At 47.9% G+C, this 23,411-nt stretch overlaps 1 protein-coding gene across 1 annotated transcript in view; it reads left to right on the plus strand.

Moving 5' to 3' along the window:
- The window catches only part of LOC110516878 (formin-2), a 133,336-nt gene that overhangs the window by 82,871 nt on the left and 27,054 nt on the right, over positions 1–23,411 (plus strand). Inside the window, exons 10-11 of the mRNA XM_036990109.1 lie at positions 19,124–19,185; positions 23,011–23,102. Coding sequence (XP_036846004.1) covers positions 19,124–19,185; positions 23,011–23,102 — 154 coding nt within the window. The remainder of the gene's footprint in view (positions 1–19,123; positions 19,186–23,010; positions 23,103–23,411) is intronic.

Consider the following 23,411-nt stretch of genomic DNA (forward strand, 5'->3'; position numbering starts at 1 on the left):
GTTCAGAGGGCTGAGGATAGGTCAAGTAGAGACTACTGCTGTTCAGAGGGCTGAGGATAGGTCAAGTAGACACTACTGCTGTTCAGAGGGCTGAGGATAGGTCAAGTAGACACTACTGCTGTTCAGAGAGGGCTGAGGATAGGTCAAGTAGACACTACTGCTGTTCAGAGGGCTGAGGATAGGTCAAGTAGACACTACTGCTGTTCAGAGAGGGCTGAGGATAGGTCAAGTAGACACTACTGCTGTTCAGAGAGGGCTGAGGATAGGTCAAGTCGACACTACTGCTGTTCAGAGAGGGCTGAGGATAGGTCAAGTAGACACTACTGCTGTTCAGAGAGGGCTGAGGATAGGTCAAGTAGACACTACTGCTGTTCAGAGAGGGCTGAGGATAGGTCAAGTAGACACTACTGCTGTTCAGAGAGGGCTGAGGATAGGTCAAGTAGACACTACTGCTGTTCAGAGAGGGCTGAGGATAGGTCAAGTAGACACTACTGCTGTTCAGAGAGGGCTGAGGATAGGTCAAGTAGACACTACTGCTGTTCAGAGAGGGCTGAGGATAGGTCAAGTAGACACTACTGCTGTTCAGAGAGGGCTGAGGATAGGTCAAGTAGACACTACTGCTGTTCAGAGAGGGCTGAGGATAGGTCAAGTAGACACTACTGCTGTTCAGAGAGGGCTGAGGATAGGTCAAGTAGACACTACTGCTGTTCAGAGAGGGCTGAGGATAGGTCAAGTAGACACTACTGCTGTTCAGAGAGGGCTGAGGATAGGTCAAGTAGACACTACTGCTGTTCAGAGAGGGCTGAGGATAGGTCAAGTAGACACTACTGCTGTTCAGAGAGGGCTGAGGATAGGTCAAGTAGACACTACTGCTGTTCAGAGAGGGCTGAGGATAGGTCAAGTAGACACTACTGCTGTTCAGAGAGGGCTGAGGATAGGTCAAGTAGACACTACTGCTGTTCAGAGAGGGCTGAGGATAGGTCAAGTAGACACTACTGCTGTTCAGAGAGGGCTGAGGATAGGTCAAGTAGACACTACTGCTGTTCAGAGAGGGCTGAGGATAGGTCAAGTAGACACTACTGCTGTTCAGAGAGGGCTGAGGATAGGTCAAGTAGACACTACTGCTGTTCAGAGAGGGCTGAGGATAGGTCAAGTAGACACTACTGCTGTTCAGAGAGGGCTGAGGATAGGTCAAGTAGACACTACTGCTGTTCAGAGAGGGCTGAGGATAGGTCAAGTAGACACTACTGCTGTTCAGAGAGGGCTGAGGATAGGTCAAGTAGACACTACTGCTGTTCAGAGAGGGCTGAGGATAGGTCAAGTAGACACTACTGCTGTTCAGAGAGGGCTGAGGATAGGTCAAGTAGACACTACTGCTGTTCAGAGAGGGCTGAGGATAGGTCAAGTAGACACTACTGCTGTTCAGAGAGGGCTGAGGATAGGTCAAGTAGACACTACTGCTGTTCAGAGAGGGCTGAGGATAGGTCAAGTAGACACTACTGCTGTTCAGAGAGGGCTGAGGATAGGTCAAGTAGACACTACTGCTGTTCAGAGAGGGCTGAGGATAGGTCAAGTAGACACTACTGCTGTTCAGAGAGGGCTGAGGATAGGTCAAGTAGACACTACTGCTGTTCAGAGAGGGCTGAGGATAGGTCAAGTAGACACTACTGCTGTTCAGAGAGGGCTGAGGATAGGTCAAGTAGACACTACTGCTGTTCAGAGAGGGCTGAGGATAGGTCAAGTAGACACTACTGCTGTTCAGAGAGGGCTGAGGATAGGTCAAGTAGACACTACTGCTGTTCAGAGAGGGCTGAGGATAGGTCAAGTAGACACTACTGCTGTTCAGAGAGGGCTGAGGATAGGTCAAGTAGACACTACTGCTGTTCAGAGAGGGCTGAGGATAGGTCAAGTAGACACTACTGCTGTTCAGAGAGGGCTGAGGATAGGTCAAGTAGACACTACTGCTGTTCAGAGAGGGCTGAGGATAGGTCAAGTAGACACTACTGCTGTTCAGAGAGGGCTGAGGATAGGTCAAGTAGACACTACTGCTGTTCAGAGAGGGCTGAGGATAGGTCAAGTAGACACTACTGCTGTTCAGAGAGGGCTGAGGATAGGTCAAGTAGACACTACTGCTGTTCAGAGAGGGCTGAGGATAGGTCAAGTAGACACTACTGCTGTTCAGAGAGGGCTGAGGATAGGTCAAGTAGACACTACTGCTGTTCAGAGAGGGCTGAGGATAGGTCAAGTAGACACTACTGCTGTTCAGAGAGGGCTGAGGATAGGTCAAGTAGACACTACTGCTGTTCAGAGAGGGCTGAGGATAGGTCAAGTAGACACTACTGCTGTTCAGAGAGGGCTGAGGATAGGTCAAGTAGACACTACTGCTGTTCAGAGAGGGCTGAGGATAGGTCAAGTAGACACTACTGCTGTTCAGAGAGGGCTGAGGATAGGTCAAGTAGACACTACTGCTGTTCAGAGAGGGCTGAGGATAGGTCAAGTAGACACTACTGCTGTTCAGAGAGGGCTGAGGATAGGTCAAGTAGACACTACTGCTGTTCAGAGAGGGCTGAGGATAGGTCAAGTAGACACTACTGCTGTTCAGAGAGGGCTGAGGATAGGTCAAGGAGACACTACTGCTGTTCAGAGAGGGCTGAGGATAGGTCAAGTAGACACTACTGCTGTTCAGAGAGGGCTGAGGATAGGTCAAGTAGACACTACTGCTGTTCAGAGAGGGCTGAGGATAGGTCAAGTAGACACTACTGCTGTTCAGAGAGGGCTGAGGATAGGTCAAGTAGACACTACTGCTGTTCAGAGAGGGCTGAGGATAGGTCAAGTAGACACTACTGCTGTTCAGAGGGCTGAGGATAGGTCAAGGAGACACTACTGCTGTTCAGAGAGGGCTGAGGATAGGTCAAGTAGACACTACTGCTGTTCAGAGAGGGCTGAGGATAGGTCAAGTAGACACTACTGCTGTTCAGAGAGGGCTGAGGATAGGTCAAGTAGACACTACTGCTGTTCAGAGAGGGCTGAGGATAGGTCAAGTAGACACTGACTAGAGACTACTGCTGTTCAGAGAGGGCTGAGGATAGGTCAAGTAGACACTACTGCTGTTGAGGGGGCTGAGGATAGGTCAAGTAGACACTACTGCTGTTCAGAGAGGGCTGAGGATAGGTCAAGTAGACACTACTGCTGTTCAGAGAGGGCTGAGGATAGGTCAAGTAGACACTACTGCTGTTCAGAGAGGGCTGAGGATAGGTCAAGTAGACACTACTGCTGTTCAGAGAGGGCTGAGGATAGGTCAAGTAGACACTACTGCTGTTCAGAGAGGGCTGAGGATGGGTCAAGTAGACACTGACTAGAGACTACTGCTGTTCAGAGAGGGCTAAGGATAGGTCAAGTAGACACTACTTCTGTTCAGAGAGGGCTGAGGATAGGTCAAGTAGACACTACTTCTGTTCAGAGAGGGCTGAGGATAGGTCAAGTAGACACTACTGCTGTTCAGAGAGGGCTGAGGATAGGTCAAGTAGACACTACTGCTGTTCAGAGAGGGCTGAGGATGGGTCAAGTAGACACTGACTAGAGACTACTGCTGTTCAGAGAGGGCTAAGGATAGGTCAAGTAGACACTACTGCTGTTCAGAGAGGGCTGAGGATGGGTCAAGTAGACACTGACTAGACACTACTGCTGTTCAGAGAGGGCTAAGGATAGGTCAAGTAGACACTACTGCTGTTCAGAGAGGGCTGAGGATAGGTCAAGTAGACACTACTGCTGTTCAGAGAGGGCTGAGGATAGGTCAAGTAGACACTACTGCTGTTCAGAGAGGGCTGAGGATAGGTCAAGTAGACACTACTGCTGTTCAGAGAGGGCTGAGGATAGGTCAAGTAGACACTACTGCTGTTCAGAGAGGGCTGAGGATAGGTCAAGTAGACACTACTGCTGTTCAGAGAGGGCTGAGGATAGGTCAAGTAGACACTACTGCTGTTCAGAGAGGGCTGAGGATAGGTCAAGTAGACACTACTGCTGTTCAGAGAGGGCTGAGGATAGGTCAAGTAGACACTACTGCTGTTCAGAGAGGGCTGAGGATAGGTCAAGTAGACACTACTGCTGTTCAGAGAGGGCTGAGGATAGGTCAAGTAGACACTACTGCTGTTCAGAGAGGGCTGAGGATAGGTCAAGTAGACACTACTGCTGTTCAGAGAGGGCTGAGGATAGGTCAAGTAGACACTACTGCTGTTCAGAGAGGGCTGAGGATAGGTCAAGTAGACACTACTGCTGTTCAGAGAGGGCTGAGGATAGGTCAAGTAGACACTACTGCTGTTCAGAGAGGGCTGAGGATAGGTCAAGTAGACACTACTGCTGTTCAGAGAGGGCTGAGGATAGGTCAAGTAGACACTGACTAGAGACTACTGCTGTTCAGAGAGGGCTGAGGATAGGTCAAGTAGACACTGACTAGAGACTACTGCTGTTCAGAGAGGGCTGAGGATAGGTCAAGTAGACACTGCTGCTGTTCAGAGAGGGCTGAGGATAGGTCAAGTAGACACTACTGCTGTTCAGAGAGGGCTGAGGATAGGTCAAGTAGACACTACTGCTGTTCAGAGGGGGCTGAGGATAGGTCAAGTAGACACTACTGCTGTTCAGAGAGGGCTGAGGATAGGTCAAGTAGACACTACTGCTGTTCAGAGAGGGCTGAGGATAGGTCAAGTAGACACTACTGCTGTTCAGAGAGGGCTGAGGATAGGTCAAGTAGACACTACTGCTGTTCAGAGAGGGCTGAGGATAGGTCAAGTAGACACTGACTAGAGACTACTGCTGTTCAGAGAGGGCTGAGGATAGGTCAAGTAGACACTACTTCTGTTCAGAGAGGGCTGAGGATAGGTCAAGTAGACACTACTGCTGTTCAGAGAGGGCTGAGGATAGGTCAAGTAGACACTACTGCTGTTCAGAGAGGGCTGAGGATAGGTCAAGTAGACACTACTGCTGTTCAGAGAGGGCTGAGGATGGGTCAAGTAGACACTGACTAGAGACTACTGCTGTTCAGAGAGGGCTAAGGATAGGTCAAGTAGACACTACTTCTGTTCAGAGAGGGCTGAGGATAGGTCAAGTAGACACTACTTCTGTTCAGAGAGGGCTGAGGATAGGTCAAGTAGACACTACTGCTGTTCAGAGAGGGCTGAGGATAGGTCAAGTAGACACTACTGCTGTTCAGAGAGGGCTGAGGATGGGTCAAGTAGACACTGACTAGAGACTACTGCTGTTCAGAGAGGGCTAAGGATAGGTCAAGTAGACACTACTGCTGTTCAGAGAGGGCTGAGGATGGGTCAAGTAGACACTGACTAGAGACTACTGCTGTTCAGAGAGGGCTAAGGATAGGTCAAGTAGACACTACTGCTGTTCAGAGAGAGCTGAGGATAGGTCAAATAGACACTACTGCTGTTCAGAGAGGGCTGAGGATAGGTCAAGTAGACACTGACTAGAGACTACTGCTGTTCAGAGAGGGCTGAGGATAGGTCAAGTAGACACTACTGCTGTTCAGAGAGGGCTGAGGATAGGTCAAGTAGACACTGACTAGAGACTACTGCTGTTCAGAGAGGGCTGAGGATAGGTCAAGTAGACACTGACTAGAGACTACTGCTGTTCAGAGAGGGCTGAGGATAGGTCAAGTAGACACTGACTAGAGACTACTGCTGTTCAGAGAGGGCTGAGGATAGGTCAAGTAGACACTACTGCTGTTCAGAGGGGGCTGAGGATAGGTCAAGTAGACACTACTGCTGTTCAGAGAGGGCTGAGGATAGGTCAAGTAGACACTACTGCTGTTCAGAGAGGGCTGAGGATAGGTCAAGTAGACACTACTGCTGTTCAGAGGGCTGAGGATAGGTCAAGTAGACACTACTGCTGTTCAGAGGGGGCTGAGGATAGGTCAAGTAGACACTACTGCTGTTCAGAGAGGGCTGAGGATAGGTCAAGTAGACACTACTTCTGTTCAGAGAGGGCTGAGGATAGGTCAGGTAGACACTACTGCTGTTCAGAGAGGGCTGAGGATAGGTCAAGTAGACACTACTTCTGTTCAGAGGGGGCTGAGGATAGGTCAAGTAGACACTACTTCTGTTCCGAGAGGGCTGAGGATAGGTCAAGTAGACACTACTGCTGTTCAGAGAGGGCTGAGGATAGGTCAAGTAGACACTGACTAGAGACTACTGCTGTTCAGAGAGGGCTGAGGATAGGTCAAGTAGACACTACTGCTGTTCAGAGAGGGCTGAGGATAGGTCAAGTAGACACTACTTCTGTTCAGAGAGGGCTGAGGATAGGTCAAGTAGACACTACTGCTGTTCAGAGAGGGCTGAGGATAGGTCAAGTAGACACTACTGCTGTTCAGAGAGGGCTGAGGATAGGTCAAGTAGACACTACTGCTGTTCAGAGAGGGCTGAGGATAGGTCAAGTAGACACTACTGCTGTTCAGAGAGGGCTGAGGATAGGTCAAGTAGACACTACTGCTGTTCAGAGAGGGCTGAGGATGGGTCAAGTAGACACTGACTAGAGACTACTGCTGTTCAGAGAGGGCTGAGGATAGGTCAAGTAGACACTACTGCTGTTCAGAGAGGGCTGAGGATAGGTCAAGTAGACACTACTGCTGTTCAGAGGGCTGAGGATAGGTCAAGGAGACACTACTGCTGTTCAGAGAGGGCTGAGGATAGGTCAAGTAGACACTACTGCTGTTCAGAGAGGGCTGAGGATAGGTCAAGTAGACACTGACTAGAGACTACTGCTGTTCAGAGAGGGCTGAGGATAGGTCAAGTAGACACTGACTAGAGACTACTGCTGTTCAGAGAGGGCTGAGGATAGGTCAAGTAGACACTGACTAGAGACTACTGCTGTTCAGAGAGGGCTGAGGATAGGTCAAGTAGACACTACTGCTGTTCAGAGGGGGCTGAGGATAGGTCAAGTAGACACTACTGCTGTTCAGAGAGGGCTGAGGATAGGTCAAGTAGACACTACTGCTGTTCAGAGAGGGCTGAGGATAGGTCAAGTAGACACTACTGCTGTTCAGAGAGGGCTGAGGATAGGTCAAGTAGACACTACTGCTGTTCAGAGAGGGCTGAGGATAGGTCAAGTAGACACTACTGCTGTTCAGAGGGCTGAGGATAGGTCAAGGAGACACTACTGCTGTTCAGAGAGGGCTGAGGATAGGTCAAGTAGACACTGACTAGAGACTACTGCTGTTCAGAGAGGGCTGAGGATAGGTCAAGTAGACACTGACTAGAGACTACTGCTGTTCAGAGAGGGCTGAGGATAGGTCAAGTAGACACTACTGCTGTTCAGAGAGGGCTGAGGATAGGTCAAGTAGACACTGACTAGAGACTACTGCTGTTCAGAGAGGGCTGAGGATAGGTCAAGTAGACACTGACTAGAGACTACTGCTGTTCAGAGAGGGCTGAGGATAGGTCAAGTAGACACTGACTAGAGACTACTGCTGTTCAGAGAGGGCTGAGGATAGGTCAAGTAGACACTACTGCTGTTCAGAGGGGGCTGAGGATAGGTCAAGTAGACACTACTGCTGTTCAGAGAGGGCTGAGGATAGGTCAAGTAGACACTACTGCTGTTCAGAGAGGGCTGAGGATAGGTCAAGTAGACACTACTGCTGTTCAGAGAGGGCTGAGGATAGGTCAAGTAGACACTACTGCTGTTCAGAGAGGGCTGAGGATAGGTCAAGTAGACACTACTGCTGTTCAGAGAGGGCTGAGGATGGGTCAAGTAGACACTGACTAGAGACTACTGCTGTTCAGAGAGGGCTAAGGATAGGTCAAGTAGACACTACTTCTGTTCAGAGAGGGCTGAGGATAGGTCAAGTAGACACTACTTCTGTTCAGAGAGGGCTGAGGATAGGTCAAGTAGACACTACTGCTGTTCAGAGAGGGCTGAGGATAGGTCAAGTAGACACTACTGCTGTTCAGAGAGGGCTGAGGATGGGTCAAGTAGACACTGACTAGAGACTACTGCTGTTCAGAGAGGGCTAAGGATAGGTCAAGTAGACACTACTGCTGTTCAGAGAGGGCTGAGGATGGGTCAAGTAGACACTGACTAGACACTACTGCTGTTCAGAGAGGGCTAAGGATAGGTCAAGTAGACACTACTGCTGTTCAGAGAGGGCTGAGGATAGGTCAAGTAGACACTACTGCTGTTCAGAGAGGGCTGAGGATAGGTCAAGTAGACACTACTGCTGTTCAGAGAGGGCTGAGGATAGGTCAAGTAGACACTACTGCTGTTCAGAGAGGGCTGAGGATAGGTCAAGTAGACACTACTGCTGTTCAGAGAGGGCTGAGGATAGGTCAAGTAGACACTACTGCTGTTCAGAGAGGGCTGAGGATAGGTCAAGTAGACACTACTGCTGTTCAGAGAGGGCTGAGGATAGGTCAAGTAGACACTACTGCTGTTCAGAGAGGGCTGAGGATAGGTCAAGTAGACACTACTGCTGTTCAGAGAGGGCTGAGGATAGGTCAAGTAGACACTACTGCTGTTCAGAGAGGGCTGAGGATAGGTCAAGTAGACACTACTGCTGTTCAGAGAGGGCTGAGGATAGGTCAAGTAGACACTACTGCTGTTCAGAGAGGGCTGAGGATAGGTCAAGTAGACACTACTGCTGTTCAGAGAGGGCTGAGGATAGGTCAAGTAGACACTACTGCTGTTCAGAGAGGGCTGAGGATAGGTCAAGTAGACACTACTGCTGTTCAGAGAGGGCTGAGGATAGGTCAAGTAGACACTACTGCTGTTCAGAGAGGGCTGAGGATAGGTCAAGTAGACACTGACTAGAGACTACTGCTGTTCAGAGAGGGCTGAGGATAGGTCAAGTAGACACTACTGCTGTTCAGAGGGGGCTGAGGATAGGTCAAGTAGACACTACTGCTGTTCAGAGAGGGCTGAGGATAGGTCAAGTAGACACTACTGCTGTTCAGAGAGGGCTGAGGATAGGTCAAGTAGACACTACTGCTGTTCAGAGAGGGCTGAGGATAGGTCAAGTAGACACTACTGCTGTTCAGAGAGGGCTGAGGATAGGTCAAGTAGACACTACTGCTGTTCAGAGAGGGCTGAGGATGGGTCAAGTAGACACTGACTAGAGACTACTGCTGTTCAGAGAGGGCTAAGGATAGGTCAAGTAGACACTACTTCTGTTCAGAGAGGGCTGAGGATAGGTCAAGTAGACACTACTTCTGTTCAGAGAGGGCTGAGGATAGGTCAAGTAGACACTACTGCTGTTCAGAGAGGGCTGAGGATAGGTCAAGTAGACACTACTGCTGTTCAGAGAGGGCTGAGGATGGGTCAAGTAGACACTGACTAGAGACTACTGCTGTTCAGAGAGGGCTAAGGATAGGTCAAGTAGACACTACTGCTGTTCAGAGAGGGCTGAGGATGGGTCAAGTAGACACTGACTAGACACTACTGCTGTTCAGAGAGGGCTAAGGATAGGTCAAGTAGACACTACTGCTGTTCAGAGAGGGCTGAGGATAGGTCAAGTAGACACTACTGCTGTTCAGAGAGGGCTGAGGATAGGTCAAGTAGACACTACTGCTGTTCAGAGAGGGCTGAGGATAGGTCAAGTAGACACTACTGCTGTTCAGAGAGGGCTGAGGATAGGTCAAGTAGACACTACTGCTGTTCAGAGAGGGCTGAGGATAGGTCAAGTAGACACTACTGCTGTTCAGAGAGGGCTGAGGATAGGTCAAGTAGACACTACTGCTGTTCAGAGAGGGCTGAGGATAGGTCAAGTAGACACTACTGCTGTTCAGAGAGGGCTGAGGATAGGTCAAGTAGACACTACTGCTGTTCAGAGAGGGCTGAGGATAGGTCAAGTAGACACTACTGCTGTTCAGAGAGGGCTGAGGATAGGTCAAGTAGACACTACTGCTGTTCAGAGAGGGCTGAGGATAGGTCAAGTAGACACTACTGCTGTTCAGAGAGGGCTGAGGATAGGTCAAGTAGACACTACTGCTGTTCAGAGAGGGCTGAGGATAGGTCAAGTAGACACTACTGCTGTTCAGAGAGGGCTGAGGATAGGTCAAGTAGACACTACTGCTGTTCAGAGAGGGCTGAGGATAGGTCAAGTAGACACTACTGCTGTTCAGAGAGGGCTGAGGATAGGTCAAGTAGACACTGACTAGAGACTACTGCTGTTCAGAGAGGGCTGAGGATAGGTCAAGTAGACACTGACTAGAGACTACTGCTGTTCAGAGAGGGCTGAGGATAGGTCAAGTAGACACTGCTGCTGTTCAGAGAGGGCTGAGGATAGGTCAAGTAGACACTACTGCTGTTCAGAGAGGGCTGAGGATAGGTCAAGTAGACACTACTGCTGTTCAGAGGGGGCTGAGGATAGGTCAAGTAGACACTACTGCTGTTCAGAGAGGGCTGAGGATAGGTCAAGTAGACACTACTGCTGTTCAGAGAGGGCTGAGGATAGGTCAAGTAGACACTACTGCTGTTCAGAGAGGGCTGAGGATAGGTCAAGTAGACACTACTGCTGTTCAGAGAGGGCTGAGGATAGGTCAAGTAGACACTGACTAGAGACTACTGCTGTTCAGAGAGGGCTGAGGATAGGTCAAGTAGACACTACTTCTGTTCAGAGAGGGCTGAGGATAGGTCAAGTAGACACTACTGCTGTTCAGAGAGGGCTGAGGATAGGTCAAGTAGACACTACTGCTGTTCAGAGAGGGCTGAGGATAGGTCAAGTAGACACTACTGCTGTTCAGAGAGGGCTGAGGATGGGTCAAGTAGACACTGACTAGAGACTACTGCTGTTCAGAGAGGGCTAAGGATAGGTCAAGTAGACACTACTTCTGTTCAGAGAGGGCTGAGGATAGGTCAAGTAGACACTACTTCTGTTCAGAGAGGGCTGAGGATAGGTCAAGTAGACACTACTGCTGTTCAGAGAGGGCTGAGGATAGGTCAAGTAGACACTACTGCTGTTCAGAGAGGGCTGAGGATGGGTCAAGTAGACACTGACTAGAGACTACTGCTGTTCAGAGAGGGCTAAGGATAGGTCAAGTAGACACTACTGCTGTTCAGAGAGGGCTGAGGATGGGTCAAGTAGACACTGACTAGAGACTACTGCTGTTCAGAGAGGGCTAAGGATAGGTCAAGTAGACACTACTGCTGTTCAGAGAGAGCTGAGGATAGGTCAAATAGACACTACTGCTGTTCAGAGAGGGCTGAGGATAGGTCAAGTAGACACTACTGCTGTTCAGAGGGCTGAGGATAGGTCAAGTAGACACTACTGCTGTTCAGAGGGGGCTGAGGATAGGTCAAGTAGACACTACTGCTGTTCAGAGAGGGCTGAGGATAGGTCAAGTAGACACTACTTCTGTTCAGAGAGGGCTGAGGATAGGTCAGGTAGACACTACTGCTGTTCAGAGAGGGCTGAGGATAGGTCAAGTAGACACTACTTCTGTTCAGAGGGGGCTGAGGATAGGTCAAGTAGACACTACTTCTGTTCCGAGAGGGCTGAGGATAGGTCAAGTAGACACTACTGCTGTTCAGAGAGGGCTGAGGATAGGTCAAGTAGACACTGACTAGAGACTACTGCTGTTCAGAGAGGGCTGAGGATAGGTCAAGTAGACACTACTGCTGTTCAGAGAGGGCTGAGGATAGGTCAAGTAGACACTACTTCTGTTCAGAGAGGGCTGAGGATAGGTCAAGTAGACACTACTGCTGTTCAGAGAGGGCTGAGGATAGGTCAAGTAGACACTACTGCTGTTCAGAGAGGGCTGAGGATAGGTCAAGTAGACACTACTGCTGTTCAGAGAGGGCTGAGGATAGGTCAAGTAGACACTACTGCTGTTCAGAGAGGGCTGAGGATAGGTCAAGTAGACACTACTGCTGTTCAGAGAGGGCTGAGGATGGGTCAAGTAGACACTGACTAGAGACTACTGCTGTTCAGAGAGGGCTGAGGATAGGTCAAGTAGACACTACTGCTGTTCAGAGAGGGCTGAGGATAGGTCAAGTAGACACTACTGCTGTTCAGAGGGCTGAGGATAGGTCAAGGAGACACTACTGCTGTTCAGAGAGGGCTGAGGATAGGTCAAGTAGACACTACTGCTGTTCAGAGAGGGCTGAGGATAGGTCAAGTAGACACTGACTAGAGACTACTGCTGTTCAGAGAGGGCTGAGGATAGGTCAAGTAGACACTGACTAGAGACTACTGCTGTTCAGAGAGGGCTGAGGATAGGTCAAGTAGACACTGACTAGAGACTACTGCTGTTCAGAGAGGGCTGAGGATAGGTCAAGTAGACACTACTGCTGTTCAGAGGGGGCTGAGGATAGGTCAAGTAGACACTACTGCTGTTCAGAGAGGGCTGAGGATAGGTCAAGTAGACACTACTGCTGTTCAGAGAGGGCTGAGGATAGGTCAAGTAGACACTACTGCTGTTCAGAGAGGGCTGAGGATAGGTCAAGTAGACACTACTGCTGTTCAGAGAGGGCTGAGGATAGGTCAAGTAGACACTACTGCTGTTCAGAGGGCTGAGGATAGGTCAAGGAGACACTACTGCTGTTCAGAGAGGGCTGAGGATAGGTCAAGTAGACACTACTGCTGTTCAGAGAGGGCTGAGGATAGGTCAAGTAGACACTGACTAGAGACTACTGCTGTTCAGAGAGGGCTGAGGATAGGTCAAGTAGACACTGACTAGAGACTACTGCTGTTCAGAGAGGGCTGAGGATAGGTCAAGTAGACACTGACTAGAGACTACTGCTGTTCAGAGAGGGCTGAGGATAGGTCAAGTAGACACTACTGCTGTTCAGAGGGGGCTGAGGATAGGTCAAGTAGACACTACTGCTGTTCAGAGAGGGCTGAGGATAGGTCAAGTAGACACTACTGCTGTTCAGAGAGGGCTGAGGATAGGTCAAGTAGACACTACTGCTGTTCAGAGAGGGCTGAGGATAGGTCAAGTAGACACTACTGCTGTTCAGAGAGGGCTGAGGATAGGTCAAGTAGACACTACTGCTGTTCAGAGAGGGCTGAGGATGGGTCAAGTAGACACTGACTAGAGACTACTGCTGTTCAGAGAGGGCTAAGGATAGGTCAAGTAGACACTACTTCTGTTCAGAGAGGGCTGAGGATAGGTCAAGTAGACACTACTTCTGTTCAGAGAGGGCTGAGGATAGGTCAAGTAGACACTACTGCTGTTCAGAGAGGGCTGAGGATAGGTCAAGTAGACACTACTGCTGTTCAGAGAGGGCTGAGGATGGGTCAAGTAGACACTGACTAGAGACTACTGCTGTTCAGAGAGGGCTAAGGATAGGTCAAGTAGACACTACTGCTGTTCAGAGAGGGCTGAGGATGGGTCAAGTAGACACTGACTAGACACTACTGCTGTTCAGAGAGGGCTAAGGATAGGTCAAGTAGACACTACTGCTGTTCAGAGAGGGCTGAGGATAGGTCAAGTAGACACTACTGCTGTTCAGAGAGGGCTGAGGATAGGTCAAGTAGACACTACTGCTGTTCAGAGAGGGCTGAGGATAGGTCAAGTAGACACTACTGCTGTTCAGAGAGGGCTGAGGATAGGTCAAGTAGACACTACTGCTGTTCAGAGAGGGCTGAGGATAGGTCAAGTAGACACTACTGCTGTTCAGAGAGGGCTGAGGATAGGTCAAGTAGACACTACTGCTGTTCAGAGAGGGCTGAGGATAGGTCAAGTAGACACTACTGCTGTTCAGAGAGGGCTGAGGATAGGTCAAGTAGACACTACTGCTGTTCAGAGAGGGCTGAGGATAGGTCAAGTAGACACTACTGCTGTTCAGAGAGGGCTGAGGATAGGTCAAGTAGACACTACTGCTGTTCAGAGAGGGCTGAGGATAGGTCAAGTAGACACTACTGCTGTTCAGAGAGGGCTGAGGATAGGTCAAGTAGACACTACTGCTGTTCAGAGAGGGCTGAGGATAGGTCAAGTAGACACTACTGCTGTTCAGAGAGGGCTGAGGATAGGTCAAGTAGACACTACTGCTGTTCAGAGAGGGCTGAGGATAGGTCAAGTAGACACTACTGCTGTTCAGAGAGGGCTGAGGATAGGTCAAGTAGACACTGACTAGAGACTACTGCTGTTCAGAGAGGGCTGAGGATAGGTCAAGTAGACACTGCTGCTGTTCAGAGAGGGCTGAGGATAGGTCAAGTAGACACTACTGCTGTTCAGAGAGGGCTGAGGATAGGTCAAGTAGACACTACTGCTGTTCAGAGGGGGCTGAGGTTTGGTTCAAGTAGACACTACTGCTGTTCAGAGAGGGCTGAGGATAGGTCAAGTAGACACTACTGCTGTTCAGAGAGGGCTGAGGATAGGTCAAGTAGACACTACTGCTGTTCAGAGAGGGCTGAGGATAGGTCAAGTAGACACTACTGCTGTTCAGAGAGGGCTGAGGATAGGTCAAGTAGACACTGACTAGAGACTACTGCTGTTCAGAGAGGGCTGAGGATAGGTCAAGTAGACACTACTTCTGTTCAGAGAGGGCTGAGGATAGGTCAAGTAGACACTACTTCTGTTCAGAGAGGGCTGAGGATAGGTCAAGTAGACACTACTGCTGTTCAGAGAGGGCTGAGGATAGGTCAAGTAGACACTACTGCTGTTCAGAGAGGGCTGAGGATAGGTCAAGTAGACACTACTGCTGTTCAGAGAGGGCTGAGGATAGGTCAAGTAGACACTACTGCTGTTCAGAGAGGGCTGAGGATGGGTCAAGTAGACACTGACTAGAGACTACTGCTGTTCAGAGAGGGCTAAGGATAGGTCAAGTAGACACTACTTCTGTTCAGAGAGGGCTGAGGATAGGTCAAGTAGACACTACTTCTGTTCAGAGAGGGCTGAGGATAGGTCAAGTAGACACTACTGCTGTTCAGAGAGGGCTGAGGATAGGTCAAGTAGACACTACTGCTGTTCAGAGAGGGCTGAGGATGGGTCAAGTAGACACTGACTAGAGACTACTGCTGTTCAGAGAGGGCTAAGGATAGGTCAAGTAGACACTACTGCTGTTCAGAGAGGGCTGAGGATGGGTCAAGTAGACACTGACTAGAGACTACTGCTGTTCAGAGAGGGCTAAGGATAGGTCAAGTAGACACTACTGCTGTTCAGAGAGAGCTGAGGATAGGTCAAATAGACACTACTGATGTTCAGAGAGGGCTGAGGATAGGTCAAGTAGACACTACTGCTGTTCAGAGGGCTGAGGATAGGTCAAGTAGACACTACTGCTGTTCAGAGGGGGCTGAGGATAGGTCAAGTAGACACTACTGCTGTTCAGAGAGGGCTGAGGATAGGTCAAGTAGACACTACTTCTGTTCAGAGAGGGCTGAGGATAGGTCAGGTAGACACTACTGCTGTTCAGAGAGGGCTGAGGATAGGTCAAGTAGACACTACTTCTGTTCAGAGGGGGCTGAGGATAGGTCAAGTAGACACTACTTCTGTTCCGAGAGGGCTGAGGATAGGTCAAGTAGACACTACTGCTGTTCAGAGAGGGCTGAGGATAGGTCAAGTAGACACTGACTAGAGACTACTGCTGTTCAGAGAGGGCTGAGGATAGGTCAAGTAGACACTACTGCTGTTCAGAGAAGGCTGAGGATAGGTCAAGTAGACACTACTTCTGTTCAGAGAGGGCTGAGGATAGGTGAAGTAGACACTACTGCTGTTCAGAGAGGGCTGAGGATAGGTCAAGTAGACACTACTGCTGTTCAGAGAGGGCTGAGGATAGGTCAAGTAGACACTACTGCTGTTCAGAGAGGGCTGAGGATAGGTCAAGTAGACACTACTGCTGTTCAGAGAGGGCTGAGGATAGGTCAAGTAGACACTACTGCTGTTCAGAGAGGGCTGAGGATAGGTCAAGTAGACACTACTGCTGTTCAGAGAGGGCTGAGGATGGGTCAAGTAGACACTGACTAGAGACTACTGCTGTTCAGAGAGGGCTGAGGATAGGTCAAGTAGACACTACTGCTGTTCAGAGAGGGCTGAGGATAGGTCAAGTAGACACTGACTGGACAGTTAACAGCATTTTATTAATAAAACAATATTTTGTCTACATTTTTAAATGTTTTATTTCACCTTTATTTAACCAGGTATGCCAGTTGAGAACAAGCTCTCATTTACATCGATCTAATGAAGAGTATGTTATGTACCTTGTTGGAGTTTTGTTGTTGGTGGTGGTCGGAGACACTTACAGTATATATTCAGATAATGGCTTTTCCTTCAAAAGGTTGTCTGGTAAATTGGCCTGATAATTTCCCCTCCTTAAAAAGGCGGTTGAGATGAATTGGTGTCAGAGGTTCTAGTTGGCCGAGCAGACAGCCAGTCTCTCCTTGACAGCCAGTCCCGATGTGGAGGAGTGATTTTTTTTTTTTGCCATGCAGCCAAATGTAGTTAATTGCCCCCCCCCTAGCCTCATCACACCCCCATTAAGCTTCTTAGTGGTGTTTGGGGGGCTGGGGACCTTTTTATACGCCTGTGGGTGGTACTGAACTCTGTGGGAATAGGAAAATAAATGCTCAGCTCTGCTCTAAAGCTGGGAGCTTTGCACACGGTGGATTTGACCCCGTTTCAAGGTCGTGGAGGATTAATCCAGCTGCTGCGTTATGAGCAGAGCCGTGCTCCCCTGTGTCCAGGCCGTGTCAGGAATGAGCTTATTTGGTGTCTGTGGTACCGACTTCTTTCCTCCCTCCCTCCCACCTCTCTCCAAGTTCTCACAGCTCTCAGGGTGTCAGCTCCCAGCCTGCACTTGATCTCGATGCTCTGGCGTCTTGTTGGCGTCTTGCGTCACTGCGTCTCGGCCTTGCAGAGATATGCAGGAGGGTTAAGTCCTGTTGGCTCCAACACTTGTTTTGACCCCATCTCTCCCGTCAGACGAGGGCTGTAGTAAGGTCTAAGTGCCCCCACCCCCCACCCCCCATTAAAAACCCCCACCAGCCTTCAGTCTTTAACCTTATGACCAGTGGTCAGAGGGTAAATGGGCAAGACAAAGATTTAAGTGCCTTTGAAGGGGGGTATGGTTGTGGTTTCCAGGCGCATCGGTTTGAGTGTATCAAGAACTGCAACGCTGCTGGGTTTTCCACACTCAACAGTTTCCCGTGTGCATCAAGAATGGTCCACCACCCAAAGGACATCCAGCCAACTGGACACAACTGTTGGGGAATCATTGGAGTCAACATGGGCCAGCATCCCTGTGGAACGTTTTCAACACCTTGTAGAGTCAACATGGGCCAGCATCCCTGTGGAACACTTTCAACACCTTGTAGAGTCCATGACCCGACGAATCGAGGCTGTTCTGAGTGTATATATATATTATATTAGGAAAGCGTTCCTAAGGTTTTGTACCCTCAGTGTATGTCTATAAACACGTGTGTGTATATATGTGTACACACACACACACACACACACACACACACACACACACACACACACACACACAGTTGAAGTTGGAAGTTTAGCCAAATACATTTAAACTCAGTTTTTCACATTGGCATTTAATCAAAGTAAAAATCCCCTGTCTTAGGTCAGTTAGGATCACCATGTTATTTTAAGAATGTGAAATGTCAGAATAATAGTAGAGTGGTTTATTTCATCACATTCCCAGTGGTTCAGAAGTTTATATACACTCAATTAGTATTTGGTAGCATTGCCTTTTTAAATTGTTTAACTTGGGTCAAACGTTTCAAGTAGCCTTCCACAAGGTTCCCATAATAAGTTGGGTGAATTTTGGCCCATTCCTCCTAACAGAGCTGGTGTAACTGAGTCAGGTTTGTAGGCCTCCTTGCTCGCACACACTTTTTCAGTTCTGCCCACAAATGTTCTATAGGTTGAGGTCAGGGCTTTGTGATGGCACTCCAATACCTTGACTTTGTTGTCCTTAAGCCATTTTGCCACCACTTTGGAAGTATGCGTGGGGTCATTGTCCATTTGGGACCAAGCTTTAACTTCCTGACTGATGTCTTGATGTTGCGTCAATATATCCACATAATTTTCCATTCTCATGATGCCATCTATTTTGTCAAGTGCACCAGCCCCTCCTGCAGCAAAGCACCCCCACAACATGATGCTGCCACCCCCTTGCTTCACTGTTGGGATGGTGTTCTTCGGCTTGCAAACGTCCCTATTTTTCCTCCTAACATAATGATGGTCATTATGGCCAAACAGTTCTATTTTTGTTTCATCAGACCAGAGGACATTTCTCCAGAAAATTACGATCTTTGTCCCCATGTGCAGTTGCAAACCGTAGTCTGGCTTTTTTATGTTGGTTTTGGAGCAGTGCCCTCTTCCTTGCAGAGCGGCCTTTCAGGTTATGTGGATATAGATACTTTGGTACCTGTTTCCTCCATCTTCACAAGGTCCTTTGCTGTTGTTCTCGGATTGATTTGCACTTTTCGCACCAAAACAAGTTCATTTCTAGGAGACAGAAAGCGTCTCCTTCCTGAGCGGTATGACAACTGCGTGGTCCCATGGTGTTTATACTTGCGTAATATTGTTTGTACAGATGAACGTGGTACCTTCAGGCGTTTGGAAATTGCTCCCAAGGATGAATCAGACTTGTGGAGGTCTACAATTTTTGTTCTGAGATCTTGACTAATTTCTTTTGATTTTCCCATGTTGTCAAGCAAAGAGGCACTGAGTTTGAAGGTCGGCCTTGAAATACATCCACATGTACATCTACAATTGACTCCAATGATGCCAATAAGCCTATTAGAAGCTTTTAAAGCCATGACATCATTTTCTGGAATTTTCTAAGCTGTTTAAAGGCACAGTCAACTTAGTGTATGTGAACTTCTGACCCACTGGCATTGTGATACAGTGAAATAATCTCTGTAAACAATTGTTGGAAAAATGACTTGTGTCATGCACAAAGTAGATGTCCTAACCGACTTGCCAAAACTATAGTTTGTTAACAAGAAATTTGTGGAGTGGTTGAAAAATAAGTTTTAATCACTCCAACCTAAGTGTACGTAAACTTCCGACTTCAACTGTGTGTGTGTGTGTGTGTGTGTGTGTGTGTGTGTGTGTATGTGTATATAAACAACTCACTGTCTCCTGTCCCTTCCAGCCATCCTCTTAACCACTAACTGTGTTCTGTCCCTTCCAGCCATCCTCAATAACCACTAACTGTGTTCTGTCCCTTCCAGCCATCCTGAACCTGGACAATACTGTGGTGGATCTGGAGACTCTACAAGCCCTCTATGAAAACGTAAGGCTCTGATCTCTCATCCCTGAGTCCAAAGGAAGGTGTGTCTTTGGCCAGGATTCAAACACATGCAAATAAACGAGCATCACACTGTGTTGGTTTGAATCATGGCCTTAGTCTTATTGTTGGCTGTCACTGTATCCAGGCTGTGATGGACTCCCCTTAGTTCTGGTCACTGCATGTCACTATAGACTTCAATCACCAACGGTTCAGTAAGGAACAGAAGAGGTTATGTGAAAGCCTTGTAAGAAATCAGTTATTTACAGTATCACTTAGTTCAGGCCTTGTTATTTTTTTATATTCTTTATTTATTCCATCTTTATTTAACCAGGTAGGTCAGTTGAGAACAAGTTCTCATTTACAACTGCGACCTGGCCAAGATAAAGCAAAGCAGTGCGACAAAAACAACAGAGTTACACATGGAATAAACAAACATACAGTCAATAATACAATAGAAAAAGTATATATACAGTGTTGTGCAAATGGAGTAAGGAGGGAAGGCAATAAATAGGCCGTAGTGGCAAAGTAAATACAATGTAGCAATTAAACACTTGAATGGTAGATGTGCAGAAGATGAATGTGCAAGTAGAGATACTGGGGTGCGAAGGAGCAAGATAAATAAATAAATACAGTATGGGGATGAGGTAGGTAGATAGATGGGCTGTGAACAGATGGGCGATGTACAGGTGCAGTGATTTGTAAGCTGCTCTGACAGCTGGTGCTTAAAGATAGTGAGGGAGATATGAGTCTCCAGCTTCACTGATTTTTGCAGTTCGTTCCAGTCATTGGCTTCAGAGGACTGGAAGGAAAGGTGGCCAAATGAGGAATTGGCTTTGGTGGTGATCAGTGAAATATACCTGCTGGAGCGTGTGCTACAGGTGGGTGCTGCTATGGTGTCCAGTGAGCTGAGAAGGCAGGGATTTACCTAGCAAAGACTTATAGATGACCTGTAGCCAGTGGGTTTGGCGAACAGTATGACGCGAGGGCCAGCCAACGAGAGAGTACAGGTCGCAGTGGTGGGTAGTATAATGGGGCTTTGGTGACAAAACGGATGGCACTGTGATAGACTGAGTCCAATTTGTTGAGTAGGGTATTGGATGCTATTTTGTATATGTCATCTTCGAAGTCGAGGATCGGTAGGATGGTCAGTTTAACGAGGGTCTGTTTGGCAGCATGACTGAAGGAGGCTTTGTTGCGAAATAGGAAGCCAATTCTAGATTTAATTTTGGATTGGAGATATTTGATGTGAGTCTGGAAGGAGAGTTTACAGTCTAACCAGGTATTTGTAGTTGTCCACGTATTCTAAGTCAGAACCGTCCAGAGTAGTGATGCTGGACGGGCAGGCAGGTGCGGGCAGCGATCTGTTGAAGAGCATGCATTTAGTTTTACTAGCGTTTAAGAGCAGTTGGAGGCCACGGAAGGAGAGTTGTAAATGGCATTGAAGCTTGCCTGGAGGGCTGTTAACACAGTGTCCAAAGAAGGGCCAGATGTATACAGAATGGGGTCGTCTGTGTAGAGGTGGATCAGAGACTCACCAGCAGCAAGAGCGACATCATTGATGTATACAGATAAAAGAGTCGGCCTGAGAATTGAACCCTGTGGTATCCCCATAGAGACTGCCAGAGGTCCAGATAACAGGCCCTCTGATTTGACACACTGAACTCTATCAACGAAGTAGTTGGTAAACCAGGCGAGGCAATCATTTGAGAAACCAAGGCTGTTGAGTCTGCCAATAAGAATGTGGTTTGATTGACAGAGTCAAAAGCCTTGGCCAGGAAGATGAATACAGCTGCACGGTATTGTCTCTTATCGAAGGGGCTTGTTTACCATGGTGTTAACTCTGTGAAGGGGGTTGTTTACCAAGATGTTAGCTCTGTGAAGGGGCTTGTTTACCATGGTGTTAACTGTGTGAAGGGGCTTGTTTACCATGGTGTTAACTCTGTGAAGGGGCTTGTTTACCATGGTGTTAGCTCTGTGAAGGGGGTTGTTTACCAAGGTGTTAACTCTGTGAAGGGGCTTGTTTACCAAGGTGTTAACTCTGTGAAGGGGCTTGTTTACCAAGGTGTTAACTCTGTGAAGGGGCTTGTTTACCATGGTGTTAGCTCTGTGAAGGGGGTTGTTTACCAAGGTGTTAACTCTGTGAAGGGGGTTGTTTACCAAGATGTTAGCTCTGTGAAGGGGCTTGTTTACCATGGTGTTAACTGTGTGAAGGGGCTTGTTTACCAAGGTGTTAACTCTGTGGGCGGTTCAGGACAGCTGCCATGTTTATATCTTCATATCCAGGAACTTTTGGAGAGACTCACTCACCAGCTTTGTGTCGTTATTCAATGAACTTTACCTTTATAAATGTAAAATGGCACGATGGACAATGATAACCAACCATGAGTTGATTTGTCGATGGATGTTGCACAGGCTTATGTGTTGATGCTTTTATGCAGGTTTACATTTATTGGCATGAATCTTGCCCTGGAGGCAGAACTGAGTGATGGGGCAGCTGCAAAGTCAAAATTGGCTACAGTACATTGTAAAAAAAAAACAACATTCAAAATATTTATGTTTGGCTTAGGCATTAGGGTTAGCAGTGTGTTTAAGTTTTAAAATCTGATTTTATGACTTTGTGGCTGTGCCAGCTTGTGACCACTCTGCAGAGCTGCCTCCAAGGCAAGACTCATGACAATAAATGGCATCCTGCTGCTTGAATAGGCTCCGTTCTGATGCAAATACAGAACGGAAGTTGATCTTTAGATTACGTTCCCATCGCAAATATTACCGATCATTTTAAACACACACTGTGCAATTTCTGATGGTTAATTTGGTTAACTTGACTGTCATTCAGAGGGACATTGCAGTCCCAGGAGCCCTGGTAAAATTGTCCCTGTTGACATCGTTTCACGTCCCACAATGTTGAGTAATTTAGAGGTTAATCACATCGTCAGTTCTGTCACAGTAGAACAGTATGTGGGTGGCAGGTACAGCAGTTAAGAGCAGTGGGCCAGTAACCGAAAGGTCGCTGGATTGAATCCCGGAGCCGACCAGGTGAACAATCTGCCTGTCCTTGAGCAAGGCGCTTAACCCTAATTGCTCTTGTAAGTGACTCGGAATCCGTGTCTGTTAAATGACTCACTGACTGTAAGTGACTCTGAATCAGTGTCTGTTAAATGACTCACTGACTGTAAGTGACTCTGAATCAGTGTCTGTTAAATGACTCACTGACTGTAAGTGACTCTGAAACAGTCTGCTAAATGACTCACTGACTGTAAGTGACTCTGAATCAGTGTCTGTTAAATGACTCACTGACTGTAAGTGACTCTGAATCAGTGTCTGTTAAATGACTCACTGACTGTAAGTGACTCTGAATCAGTGTCTGTTAAATGACTCACTGACTGTAAGTGACTCTGAAACAGTCTGCTAAATGACTCACTGACTGTAAGTGACTCTGAATCAGTGTCTGCTAAATGACTCACTGACTGTAAGTGACTCTGAATCAGTGTCTGTTAAATGACTCACTGACTGTAAGTGACTCTGAATCAGACCGTCTGTTAAATGACTCCAATGTCAGTGGAGGAAATGTTTTACTGTGTGGCTTTTGTCTTTCCTTGGTTTGGTTTCTTAAACAAGGGTCTGATTCCATGTGCCAGAATAACATACCACTATTGAAATACTGTAGTGTAGTAGTAGTGGTGAAATACTACTACTACTGCAGAAGTACTACTGCCTGCAGTACAGCACACTATTAAACTACTACTGTACTACTACTGCCTGTAGTACTTCTGCAGTTGTCATGTAGTACAGTACTTTGATCATGTTGTCCTGATGTTGTCTTTTCAGAGAGCACAACAGGATGAGATGGAGAAAATCGATAAGCACATCAAGTCATCTAAAGACAAGGACAACGCCAAACCACTGGACAAACCTGAACAGTAGGTGTTCTGGAGAATCGGTTGAATTATTCAAACAACCAATCATGTTCAAAAAGTAGAGAGACTTAAAACCCGTCCTCCAATCTCTTGTCTCTATTCCAGTTACATCATGAAGTGGTAGCCTCAAACCCATCCTCCAATCTCTTGTCTCTATTCCAGTTACATCATGAAGTGGTAGCCTCAAACCCGTCCTCCAATCTCTTGTCTCTATTCCAGTTACATCATGAAGTGGTAGCCTCAAACCCGTCCTCCAATCTCTTGTCTCTATTCCAGTTACATCATGAAGTGGTAGCCTCAAACCCGTCCTCC

Source organism: Oncorhynchus mykiss, chromosome 1 (assembly GCF_013265735.2).
Source record: "Oncorhynchus mykiss isolate Arlee chromosome 1, USDA_OmykA_1.1, whole genome shotgun sequence".
NCBI classification, from domain to species: Eukaryota; Metazoa; Chordata; class Actinopteri; order Salmoniformes; family Salmonidae; genus Oncorhynchus; species Oncorhynchus mykiss.